General features: G+C 36.7%; 1 protein-coding gene across 7 annotated transcripts in view; it reads right to left on the reverse strand.

The window, feature by feature from the left end:
• LOC145992069 (uncharacterized) overlaps window positions 1-12390 on the reverse strand; it is a 343509-nt gene that overhangs the window by 153128 nt on the left and 177991 nt on the right. Inside the window, exon 4 of one of the 7 annotated variants that reach the window (XM_083128252.1) lies at window positions 1698-2198. The exons of the other annotated variants lie outside the window; for them this stretch is intronic. Coding sequence (XP_082984378.1) covers window positions 1736-2198 — 463 coding nt within the window. The 3' untranslated portion in view covers window positions 1698-1735. Of the gene's footprint in view, window positions 1-1697; window positions 2199-12390 lie in introns of those variants that run through there. 7 annotated transcript variants of the gene reach the window in all.

Genomic DNA, 12390 nt, shown 5'->3' on the forward strand with positions numbered 1-12390 from the left:
AACTGTGTACAAATTATGCTTCAAAATTCTTTACACCTTTCTGAGTTCACATTTGATTCGCAAAACATGAAAACTTCAGAAAATTTAAAGTTGCCTCTAATATGAGAAAAAGTTAAAGTTCACTCTATTCTGAACAAAGCCCATTACAAATTCTAATTCTTCTTCTTTTCTTCGCTCACACTGCCTTTAAGTGTTTCCAGCCAAAGATGCCAAATACTGATTTTATTAAGTACCCTTGATCTTGTTCCAAACACAGAAATCGGTATGCTTATTCACTTTTCCTCAGGAAATGATATTCTCCATTGTCACTTATTCAATTTTGCTCACTTTTTTGTTCCTAAGGTATAGTGAGGCTTTGTGGTTTGTTTTTGTATTGATTGTTCCGGGTGTTATGAGTATGTTTACATTGTGAAGTTGCATTTCTGGACGTATAACCGCAGTTTCATGTTTGGAGATAAGTGTTGATATTGATATCACAAATGGGATCTTTGCACATAGTAAATTTTTGTATAAAGTATCACGATGGTGTTGCCATAAATGGCAATGAAGAAACAGATGATTAATTCACTGTAGAGCTTCTCCGAACTGGCAGAAAATTGAAGACAAAACTTGTAAACTTGAAAAGTGTTCATTAACTAAAACATGACCTGTATGCATTCTCAAAATAAATACAATTACTGCCCAGGGTAGGTTCATATTTTGATGCCTAGGTCGATGATTACCGATTTGGGAATCACTTATACAAGGTGGTATTATTACCACACATCACATCGTACAGACAAATGTAACAAACACTGTACCTCAGATGCAGCATCCATAGTGATAACAACACTAGCACTGTGGTGGTAATATAAATAGCAAATTTATCAAGATTTGATTATAATTATTTTTACATGTTTTACAAACTGTAGTTTTCATTTTTAATTTCAATTTCCAATTTTACCAAAGTCATGAATTCTCTTTCGCACAATTTTATGCAGAACACAGAAAATCAGTTTCTGTGTAAAATTTTATTGGCAAAATTTGAATAAACACACAGTCACATGAAACTCTCACAAAACGTGGTCAACCTACAATTTCCTCATGGAAAAGATAACTATATTTTGTTTGCAAATCAGCAATATAAGTTAAAGAAAAAAAAATTCAGTTTCTTTCTCTTCCGGGTTAGCTCATTTTCTACGGACCGCAATATGTACATATGTAGTAAAGAGAAGTATGATTGCAGTTAAATCTCATGTCACTGCAAATGTTGTGTTTTCGTGGTAATTTTTTCACCCCTTTCTTGCAAAATAGTATACAAACTGCAGGTACACAATATTTGTGTTTTGTATTCTGTTTATCTTTCAAATGCCAGCAAAACATAATTAGTATGTAATGTCATAGATAAAGAAGTATTTTCTTGAAAAAAAAAATTACATTTTCCAGTGTTATTGTAAGTCTAAAGAATAAGACATTTTCATTAAAACTTTATTTCTAATAGCTTATTCACATAAATACTACCTTACTGGCACTTCAAACTGTGAAAAATTCTTTCACTGTTTCACAGGAAATTAGAAAAACATGTTCTATCTATTGGAAATGAATACGAACAAAAAGAAAAGTTCCTCACAAAAAATTGCATCAGTCAAATTTGAGCCAATGATAATGTGTTACAAGACCATGAATGTCTTTTGCAATACTTACATTCTTAAGGATATTTAGTCACTTGTTTTACATGAAAAGTAATTTTGCACAATCAGCTAATGTAAGGTTTCTGAACATGTATTCTTAAATGACCTTTTAAGTGGTGGTGCAGCCTGAATGACTTGTTACATACTCCACATGTATATGGCTTCATACCAGCGTGAATTCTTGAATGGGTATAAAGATTTGATATCTTTGAAAATGCTTTCTTACAAGTTGAACATATATATGGTTTCTCCCCAGTGTGAACCCTCATATGAACTACAAGGTCAGATCTCCTTCTAAACAACTTGTTGCATTCATTGCAGGTAAACCCAAATTGAGAGGGAGAAGGTCTTGCAGATATTCCATCTTTCCTTGTAAATCCTACACTGACTGTAGAATGTCTAGTATCACTATCAACTGTTAATGTTTGGTCTTGGGATTGAATTATTGATTGTGTCATGCCATAGTCCCTCATATCCACAGATTCTTGAACCCTGACATCTGTTATCCTGGTATTCTTCTGAGTGTACCTGTAAACAGAGGTTATCATGTAAATACATTTGCCGTTATCCTGAAGGTATCTTTATATTTCATAATTTACTATGGATCTGTTATAATGCAATATTATATACTGGGTGTCCAAAAGTCCCGGAATGGTCACATATCGTGAGAAATACACATCGAATCAGAAAACGAAAAAATACGTGTTTAATAAGTAAAAGAAAGCTATTCAACTGTGGAATTTTAAATGGAAACCCCCATTTTGTATTGTAGAATCAGAAAGAGGACTTCATTCCTAGCTCAATTAGGAACGGAGATATGGCAATTTTAAATTTTCACAAAAAAAGTGAAAATTTCATAAAACCTGAAAAATTTTCAAAGGGACGCTCTGCCCCTAATTGAGCTAGAGTGAAAGGGATTGCAGATTCGGAATCTGCCCGTCAAGACCTTTCAATAGAGTATATGGTAGACACCCATCTGGTATATATATATATATGAGGTGATATCAAAAAGTTTCGAGACTATAGAGGAGCCCAAGTTAAGAGTTCAGTATGGGCTGTTATGGGCTTTTACTTTTGAGATCACCACCCCCATTCTGTCAGAAACAAAAGTCGTTAACATGCGAAGAGAAAATAATAAATATGCAAAAAGGAGAGGAAATGTAAGGTTTTGATGGTCTATACCTTCTATTACAATTCAGAACATTCAAAAAATGCGCTTTCCTTTCTTACGTTAAGCGCGATTTGGGGAATCAAAAATAACAGCCGTCCGCCTGTTGCCACTCGCTGTAAACACGTGTTGGGAAGAGGGAAGGGGGTGGGGAATGGCCAGGCAAAAGTTCTTGAATAGGCTTCAGTCTTGGGGTCAGGTCAAGAAATTTATTATTTGTGTGTGCGCTTTCTCGTTTTGGGGAATTTTTCTCTGAAAACAGGCATATTGTATGCATTGGCGGATCTAGCAGGAATACTCCCGGTTCACTTGCTCTTCCCAAAGGATGACTAACTATTATAAAAAGTTAGATATCATTATATTAAAAGAACATAAAATGATTGAGCAGTTCTTTTCCAGATATTAAAGTTTGACGCAAATGCATAAATAGGGAATAGATTTATGAGATACCTAAGTAAATTTAATCCGGGACTTGTTGCTTGCAAGGCAATAACGTTAACTGATGGACACAAAGCGAGAGCATTTTAGATTGAATATTTCCAATGTCTACCTCTTTCTTTCTGTAATCATTGTTCACACAAATACAACAGAACTTCATCTATTTCACACCTCTAGTAATTGATTAATTGAGTTTTAAATTCACATTTCTGCACAGGTATGTTAATTGGGACTGGACGGACTTACGGTTTTATGTGAGATACGAACCTTTATATGCATCCACCGGGTATGGAACCCTAATCCCTTAATTAAAATGCGACGACTGGGGTGTTTGGTGTATGCCGGTATTATAATAAACACTGTTCCGTTTCAAATGAGACAGTGCACCGAAAAATGTGAAAGAGGCCTCCCCGATGGTGCAGTGGTAACGTCGTCGCCTCGTAATCAAGGGGTCCCGCGTTTGATACCCGTTGGAGACACATAGTGGTTTGGATCTAACTTTAAACTGTAGGTCCAGTCCCGATTTGCCTTTCTGTGCATAAAGGAAAGAAAAACACTGATAGAGTAGAGAGCAAGATGTATGAAAAGTATATTCGGAAACAGTTATTGAGTCATTCCATGTGAAATCACCCGATTTTAAATCAATTGGTTGCTTGACCATTTTGTTAATTTTTTATATTTTCACCATAGGTGGTCTTGCTAGTGACCTGCTCAAAAATATTTTTTTTTTTAAAAAATCTTCCGCCATCTTGGATTTCTGCTCATTTTTCATCACTGCGGGAAGCAAAAATGAGCGTTTACAAGGGTTTTGAAAAAAAGTTGCTGTGTGATTTCTATTACAGATGGAATGTTCTAGTTTTCACTGCCTAAAAGTAGAGATTCTGGCCTTTCAGAAAATGTATATATATGTAAGGTAAGAATTAAGTAACTGAGAATTTAATGGGTTCCAATATAGCCATCGTAACGGGAAATTTTGTCAATTTTAAAGGTCTGTAAAATCAAAAGGGCTTGAAACCACAGGATGGAATTTTTTTTGCAAGAACTATGAGTGGAAGGCTTTTCAGCCATGGTGAAACAAATCCGGGGTTGTAAGCCCTTCTGTCCGATTTTTAGTTCCGAAATCCGAAAATTTCCAAAATTTGTGAATTTCAAGGTCAAATATCTCTAAAGGGGGACCTGCCAAAAATAAGAAAATTTGGCCATGGATACTCCTACTAGTACTTAGTAAAACCTGTGAATTTCATTTTGGGGTTCACACCGATGTTCATGTTACAGGCTGTCAAATATCTCTAAAAATGACATCGTGAAAACATTATAATAAATAGGCTTAAAGTGACCTGATTTCCATTATTTTATAATCTAGTAATTTTATAAGGGTAAACAAAAATTAAAATAGATAAACTGATTATTTTGTGTTAGGCCAGTTAGGCCATATGCATTTCTACTCATTATCACATTGCAACTTTTCTTACACAATTGTTTCTAAAATTATATTTGAATCAATATTATTCAGGATATGCTATAAAATAACTATTACTCTAACTAAAAATAAACTACACATACCTTTGTGTTTCTTAATCAACAATCGTCTATAAGATAACTCATTTCTTCCTATGTGCTTAGTGACAGTTTTGTGTTTTTCTATTTACAGGTGAAGGTAGTCAGAATGTGCATGGGCTGACAGGCACAGGCAGGCATGAAGCAGATTCTTGCAAGTTGTGACAAACTAAAACAAGAAGAATTGTAGCCAGCTAATCACTGTGTTGTCAACCTTCAGAGAGTAAACATGTGTTCTGGAAATACTTGCTAGATTTAATAGTTTTTAAAAACATCGTGAGGATAATCATGGAGTGCTCTGTAGGCTGTTATGTTGGTGAGAGTTGTGAAAATGATTCGTATGGAAAATCGATCATTAAATCATCCTCAGATATAACTGAATCAGAACTTTTTCTTGTGAGGAAGAGAGTTGGACTTGAAGAAATAAACAGCATTTGTACATTTCATTATAAGAAGTATATTGAAAAATACCAACATTTGTTTGGAAAATCATGTTGTGATCCATTTTCATTCCATAAAAAAGTCATTACAAAAAACTTGAGAGAAGTAACTGTGGGAATGTGTGAAAAGTGGCCCATGTTAAAACTTACACCAGGAAAGTCTGTCTGTTCTTCATGCCGTAAAAAACTTGCCAGCAGTAATGAGACTGATGATGATGATAGTGGTGAAGAAGCTCCTTTCACAGCTCCTGAGATAGTTGTGGGATCTTTAAATGAAGCAGCTGGAATATTAGGAGTTTCACCTATCAAAATCAGGAAACTTAGTGATAAGAAAAAACATTTTGGAGTCAGGCACACAGTGAAAAAGTTTTCTAGTGCAATAAAACAGAAACTGAGTCACTCATTTAATGAACAGTATGAGTTGGAAGACGAAGAGGAGGGCGAAGAAAAAAATATGAAAAGATTACATGTAGCTGAAAAAGATATAGAATATTTAACACAGAGTCTAAAAGAAAGGATTAAACGTTGCACATCTAAGAGTGAAAGAATTAAAGTCATCAGTGTAGCCCCCAAGAGCTGGTCAAAACCAAAAACAGCACAGGAACTTGGTGTGAGCGAGTATCTGGTGAAGAGAACAAGAGAACTTGTGGAAAAACATGGAGTCATTCCTGAAGTGAATTTGATAAAACAGGGCAGAAAAGTGCCAAAAGAAACTAAGGACTTGGTAGTAAAATTTTACAACAGTGACGAAGTAAGCAGAATGTGCCCTGGGATGAAGGATACAAAGTCCATTCGTCTGGAGGATGGAAGCAAGGAATTGAAACAGAAAAGACTGTGCCTATCTAATTTGAAAGAGCTCTACCAAATGTTTAAACAAGAGCACCCATCATTAAAATTAGGATTTTCTAAATTCTGCGAGTTGAGACCTAAGTGGTGCATTCTGGCTGGAGCTAATGGCACTCATTCTGTGTGTGTGTGTATCAGTCATCAAAATGTCAAGTTGATGGCTTCAGCAGCAAGGATTAATGACTGGAAATCTCTGCTTCAAAAAGTAGTGTGTGATGTAAACAATGAGCTGTGCATGATAGGTGAGTGTCCCAATTGCCCTGATACACAAGACTTAAAATTACATGAACTGAATCCTGCTTTGGACAATTCTGATGATGACGACGACAAAAAAATTACTTACAAACAATGGATAACAACAGATCGTTGTAATTTGATCACTGTTGTAGAAACAATTTCAGAGTTTAAAGAAAATTTAGCTTCAAAGTTACTGCAATTAAAAAGTCACCACTTTATTGCTCGGAGTCAATCAGAATTTTGCAAAAGAACGAAAGAAAGTCTTTCTCCAGATGAATGTGTAGTGATTGGTGATTTCTCTGAAAACTTCACGTTTGTTGTACAAGATGAAATCCAGAGTTACCATTGGATTAACGCTCAAGCTACTGTCCACCCCTTTTGTGTCTACTTTAAGACTAATTCTTCAGATGATCTATGCATCAAAAGTCTTTGTATTATAAGTGACTGCATTGTACACAACACAGCTGCTGTTTACGCTTTCCAAAAGCAGCTGATTCCATTTGTTCAAACGTTCATCCCAAATCTAAAGAAAATTTATTATTTCTCAGATGGCTCAGGAGCCCAATATAAGAACAGAAAGAATTTTTCTAACTTATGTAAGCATAAACAGGACTTCGGTGTGGCTGCTGAGTGGCATTTTTTTGCCACAAGCCATGGCAAGGGTCCTTGTGATGGGATTGGTGGGACGGTAAAAAGACTTGTGGCAAAGGCAAGTCTGCAGCGACCAACTGAGGGCCATATTCTTACACCAAAGGACATGTATGAGTTTTGTGTGGAAAATATTAAAGGCATAAACTTCATCATGGTGACTGAAAATGACATAAAAAATGAGCAAGGGTTTCTGAATGACCGCTTCAATGAAGCTCATAGATTTGAAGGAACAAGAGATCACCACTGCTACATACCCAAGGACTCTTCAACTCTTCTCATCAGTAGAATATCTGCATCATTTCAAAGTAATCATGTAGAGTTCAGAATTGATGACTCACCACGAATATTTCATTTTAATGAAATAATTGAAAATGATAATGTCGTTTGCATTTACAATAACAGGTGGTATATAGGTAAAGTAATTGAAATGTCAAAAGAAAACAATGATGTTAAAGTGATGTTCTTCAATCCTGGTGGACCATCAACGAGCTTTACTTTACAAAGAAATGATGTTGCTTGGGTGAAGTTGAACAATATAATTGATGTTCTGACACCATGTGACTTCACCACTGTTACTGGGAGAACATACAACATTACTCAACCCAAAAACACAGAACTGTCACTAAAGTTACAAGCACATAAGAAGAAATAGTCTGTTGATCAATCATCTCCGTGCCAATCAGTGTTTTCGGGGCCACGCACCAGTCAGATATTTTTTATCTTTTTTTCATGGCTCCATGGATTGAGAGACAGACAAGATCCCCTGTAACTTTGATGTCCATGTGTAGATAGTGTATATATATATTGATGTAATGTTGTATTATGTGTAGTGATATATGTAATTGTAAATGTCATTGTGATGTAATATATTGAATTGTAAACTGTGTATATCACAGTGGTATATGTAACTGGGATACAAAAAATAGAGGAAGAACTTGAATACGTATACTATTCTCAAGCATTTATACGCTTGTCATATTTTACAGGTAGCTTATGTTATATTTCGCATACAATTGTTATGTACCAGAGTGGAGGTATTGAGTAAGGTTTGATAATATTGTATATTCATAAACCTTTCAGAAACATGTGCATGCAGCTTGTATATACTTACTGACATAATAGTACTCTTGTTTGTTTACTAACATTTGTCTTCTCAATCCAAAAAGTTATTTTGATTTGATTTGATTTTTATTAACAAAAGCACACTAAGTATATATTGAAATATATCAACTAGTAACTAACTAGTTTATCTATTTTAATTTCTGTTTACCCTTATAAAATTACTAGATTATAAAATAATGGAAATCAGGTCACTTTAAGCCTATTTATTATAATGTTTTCACGATGTCATTTTTAGAGATATTTGACAGCCTGTAACATGAACATCGGTGTGAACCCCAAAATGAAATTCACAGGTTTTACTAAGTACTAGTAGGAGTATCCATGGCCAAATTTTCTTATTTTTGGCAGGTCCCCCTTTAGAGATATTTGACCTTGAAATTCACAAATTTTGGAAATTTTCGGATTTCGGAACTAAAAATCGGACAGAAGGGCTTACAACCCCGGATTTGTTTCACCATGGCTGAAAAGCCTTCCACTCATAGTTCTTGCAAAAAAAATTCCATCCTGTGGTTTCAAGCCCTTTTGATTTTACAGACCTTTAAAATTGACAAAATTTCCCGTTACGATGGCTATATTGGAACCCATTAAATTCTCAGTTACTTAATTCTTACCTTACATATATATACATTTTCTGAAAGGCCAGAATCTCTACTTTTAGGCAGTGAAAACTAGAACATTCCATCTGTAATAGAAATCACACAGCAACTTTTTTTCAAAACCCTTGTAAACGCTCATTTTTGCTTCCCGCAGTGATGAAAAATGAGCAGAAATCCAAGATGGCGGAAGATTTAAAAAAAAAAAAAATATTTTTGAGCAGGTCACTAGCAAGACCACCTATGGTGAAAATATAAAAAATTAACAAAATGGTCGAGCAACCACCTCTGGGTGATTTGACATGGAACGACTCTATTTTCAAATCTTCCTCCACGGACCGTCATTATTCTGGACCAACAGCTGCAAGAATGAACAGCTTCCCACCAAGTCATGCATTCTTCTATGTTCTTGGTCAAAGCAAACTATTGTAGGTGCCAGCACCTCCTGTTGTGACCCCACGCTTTTGATGGGCAATTGTTCTCCCATTTAAACATATGGGGAATTTGATGCTGAACGTGCTGCTATTACATTAAATTGCAAGTTTAATTTCATCTTAACATCGGAAATTATGTCGGGACATCAGTGTTCTGAAACTAAGAATTTTAATAAGACGATCGCCAATAACAGAAAAGATATCGGAACTAAAAAAAGCCTTAAAATTTCCACAGCACTTGTTTGCGTCACTTTGAATTTTCACAATTTAAGTGCTTTATTGTTGTGAATCTGGTAAAGAATAATACATAATAATTCCACCCGACTGCACTTTTTTATAGCTAGTTGTTATTAATACCAGACTCATTTTTTTACGTGATATCATACTTTTCCTCATATCTAGTAAATATGGTTCTCTATTTTATACATACACATTTATCGAGAAGAATAGTTATTACAAAAAATATGTTACATTCTGTTTCATATCTCTCAACCTCTAGGGCTTTCTTATTTACAGGAATTATAATTTTAAAAGGACGAAAATACGAGGGGGAAATGTCTGCTTAATACAAAGAAAACATATGTTAATATTAAGTTATGGATAGGGCATAGTGTATAATAATAAATATTATGCGCTTCCACTTAATACATTTTCTCTTTGTAATTTGGGTAGTTTCCCCGATTCCTACTCCCGCCGTAGGAACAGTGAACAGCCCCGTTGACCACTAACTTTTGTTGCAGCGTGTACTACAGCAGACGCTCGACGCGCGCTGGAGCTTTCTTGTACTGCGCACCATGCGGCAACGCTGTTGCCATAAGCCCCATACTGAACTCTTAAGTTGGGCTCAGCAATAGTTCTGTAACACGTCAACAGATGGCAGCGCAAGGATGCACAGGCACAGGGAGCACCAACCTTCATAGATCCGTGTGCCAAGAGATATCGTCCTGTGTACATCGTAAGCTGTGCAGCTGGTGCTCTTCTGACCACGTGCGTTACCACGTCTGCGATTTCATCAAGGACTGCAAGTTAGAACAACGAGCGAACGTGAAATTCTGTGTGAAACTGGGCAAATCCGCCACAGAGACGCTTGACATGATTCGGCAAGTGTACGGCGATGCTGCAATGAGTCGTGCGAGGTGTTTTGAGTGGCACGAGCGCTTCAAGAGTGGAATAACATCACTGGAAGATGACAAGAGATCAGGACGACCTTCAACGAACACAACATCCAAAAATGTCATAAGGAAAAACTTACAACTTATGCTACAAACTTCTTTACACCTTTCCGAGTTCACATTGAAAACAAAAACATTCAGAAAATTTAAAGTTCCCTCTAATATGAGGAAAACCCATTACCACTTCTTCTTCTTTTCTAGCCAAACAGTAATCTGTATGCTAATTCTCTTTCCTGAGGAAATTCTACTTTTCATTGTCACTTATTCAATCTTGTTGATCACTCCGTTCCTACATTGCAATGTTGTGTTTATGGGCGTATCCATACAGAATCCACATAACAGAAGGTTGAGGTTTGGAGATAAGTGTTTATATGGATATAGGAAATGGGATTTTTAAGCATTGTAAATTCTTGTATCAGGTATCATGATGGTGTTGCCATAAATTACATTGAAAAAAACAAATGATTAATTCACTATAGAACTTTCCCGCATTGGCAGGAAGTTGAAGACACAACTTGTAAACGTGCTAAGTTTTCATTAACTAAAACATGACCTGTATGACTTCTCAAAATAAATACAATTACTGCTTATGGTACGTTCATATTTTGATACTATGGTCGATGGTTACCGATTTGGGCATCACTTGTAGAAGGTGGTATTATTACTAGAGGGCTGCAGAGTCTGCCTTTTACCTACCCACTGCTCGCTTGCCCGCGAGGACAGGTATACCTGCTCGCCTGCCCACGGCAACGAGTCGACTTGCGTCTTTACCCGGGTTCTTGGTCTTCAAGGCGCTCTGCGCTTACAAGGTAACTGGGCACTCAACAAGACCCGGGCACCTGCAAAACCTGCTGGAAGGAAACAGCCCTCCGGCAGCGTGTCGCTCCAGGTGTTTCATCACCATGTGGACAGCTACAGCCAGTGTTGCCTACTTACGTAGCTCCTAAATCCTACGAAGTCCTAGGAGGAGCTCTCTCCTCCAAGGAGAATTTATATACTTAGGAATTTCAGTTCAGCGTAAGCAGTTTTTATCTTATTGCCAGGAAATGCACGCAATATTACAGCTTCATCTATCTAAATGAATGATCGAGCAAACAAAAATCTCCTCACTGAAAACTAATTGTTTTTCATTGCATGGTGCCTTAACCAGGCATGCAGTGGCGCAACCAGAGGGGGCAGGGTGCATTGCTCACAACCTTGGACGGAAATTAAGTCTAGCGGAGGGGTCAGGGTGGGGGTCAAACATTAAAGTACAAGAAAAAACAGGCTAGCAGAATTTAAGAGTAGCAGGGCGAAAGGGTACTCAAGATGGAATTAATTTTCATATTTTTCTTGCATTTTCATTCCAGGCAGCCAACGGCATCTGCAAGGGGGGGGGGGGGAATGGAGGGGTAATTGCAACCCCTTGATTTCAAATTTTACGAAAGTAGAAATATGTTATAAAATATTATACACTCTCATCAAGTTCAATGCCGTAGCAAAGGGGTAGCGGGAGTCGGCCCTGAGCGCCGAACGATCGAAGTGAGAAAAGTTTTAAAACAGAGAATGCTATGGCGGCCCGTGATATTATTTGCTATTAATGTTGGTTTGTTACGAGTTGGATGAATTGATTGTGTAATACGTCGCTCCATGTGAAAAGAAAATATTGTAGATGGAAATTTTACATGCCATATGTATGTACATTCGGAATGCATTTATCATGCACTTTCTTTCTTTCAAAAAAAGTTTGTGTGCTTGTTTTCCATTATTAGCTAATGTGAAATTGACGTGTTGAAAAAAATATTTCTAATCCTCTGTTTCAACACAAATACGTGAGAACGGACTTCTACCCAAAGAGTTGCGTGCCCTTTTTGCGTGATTTATGAGGATAATAATGCCTTTCATGCTACTTTATTACTATTATTGTGATTGTTGTTGTTGGCACGTTTATCCAAGTACTTGCCCCCCCCCCCCAAAACGAGGGTAACGGCAATGCCTCTGGCCCCTGGCTGGCTACGGCCCTGGTGTTCGCAGTAGAATAGTGTGTTTTTCGACTCGCGACCTCGGCCTCGAACGTGACATG

Source organism: Lepisma saccharinum, chromosome 9, assembly GCF_977018435.1.
Source record: "Lepisma saccharinum chromosome 9, izLepSacc3.1, whole genome shotgun sequence".
NCBI classification, from domain to species: Eukaryota; Metazoa; Arthropoda; class Insecta; order Zygentoma; family Lepismatidae; genus Lepisma; species Lepisma saccharinum.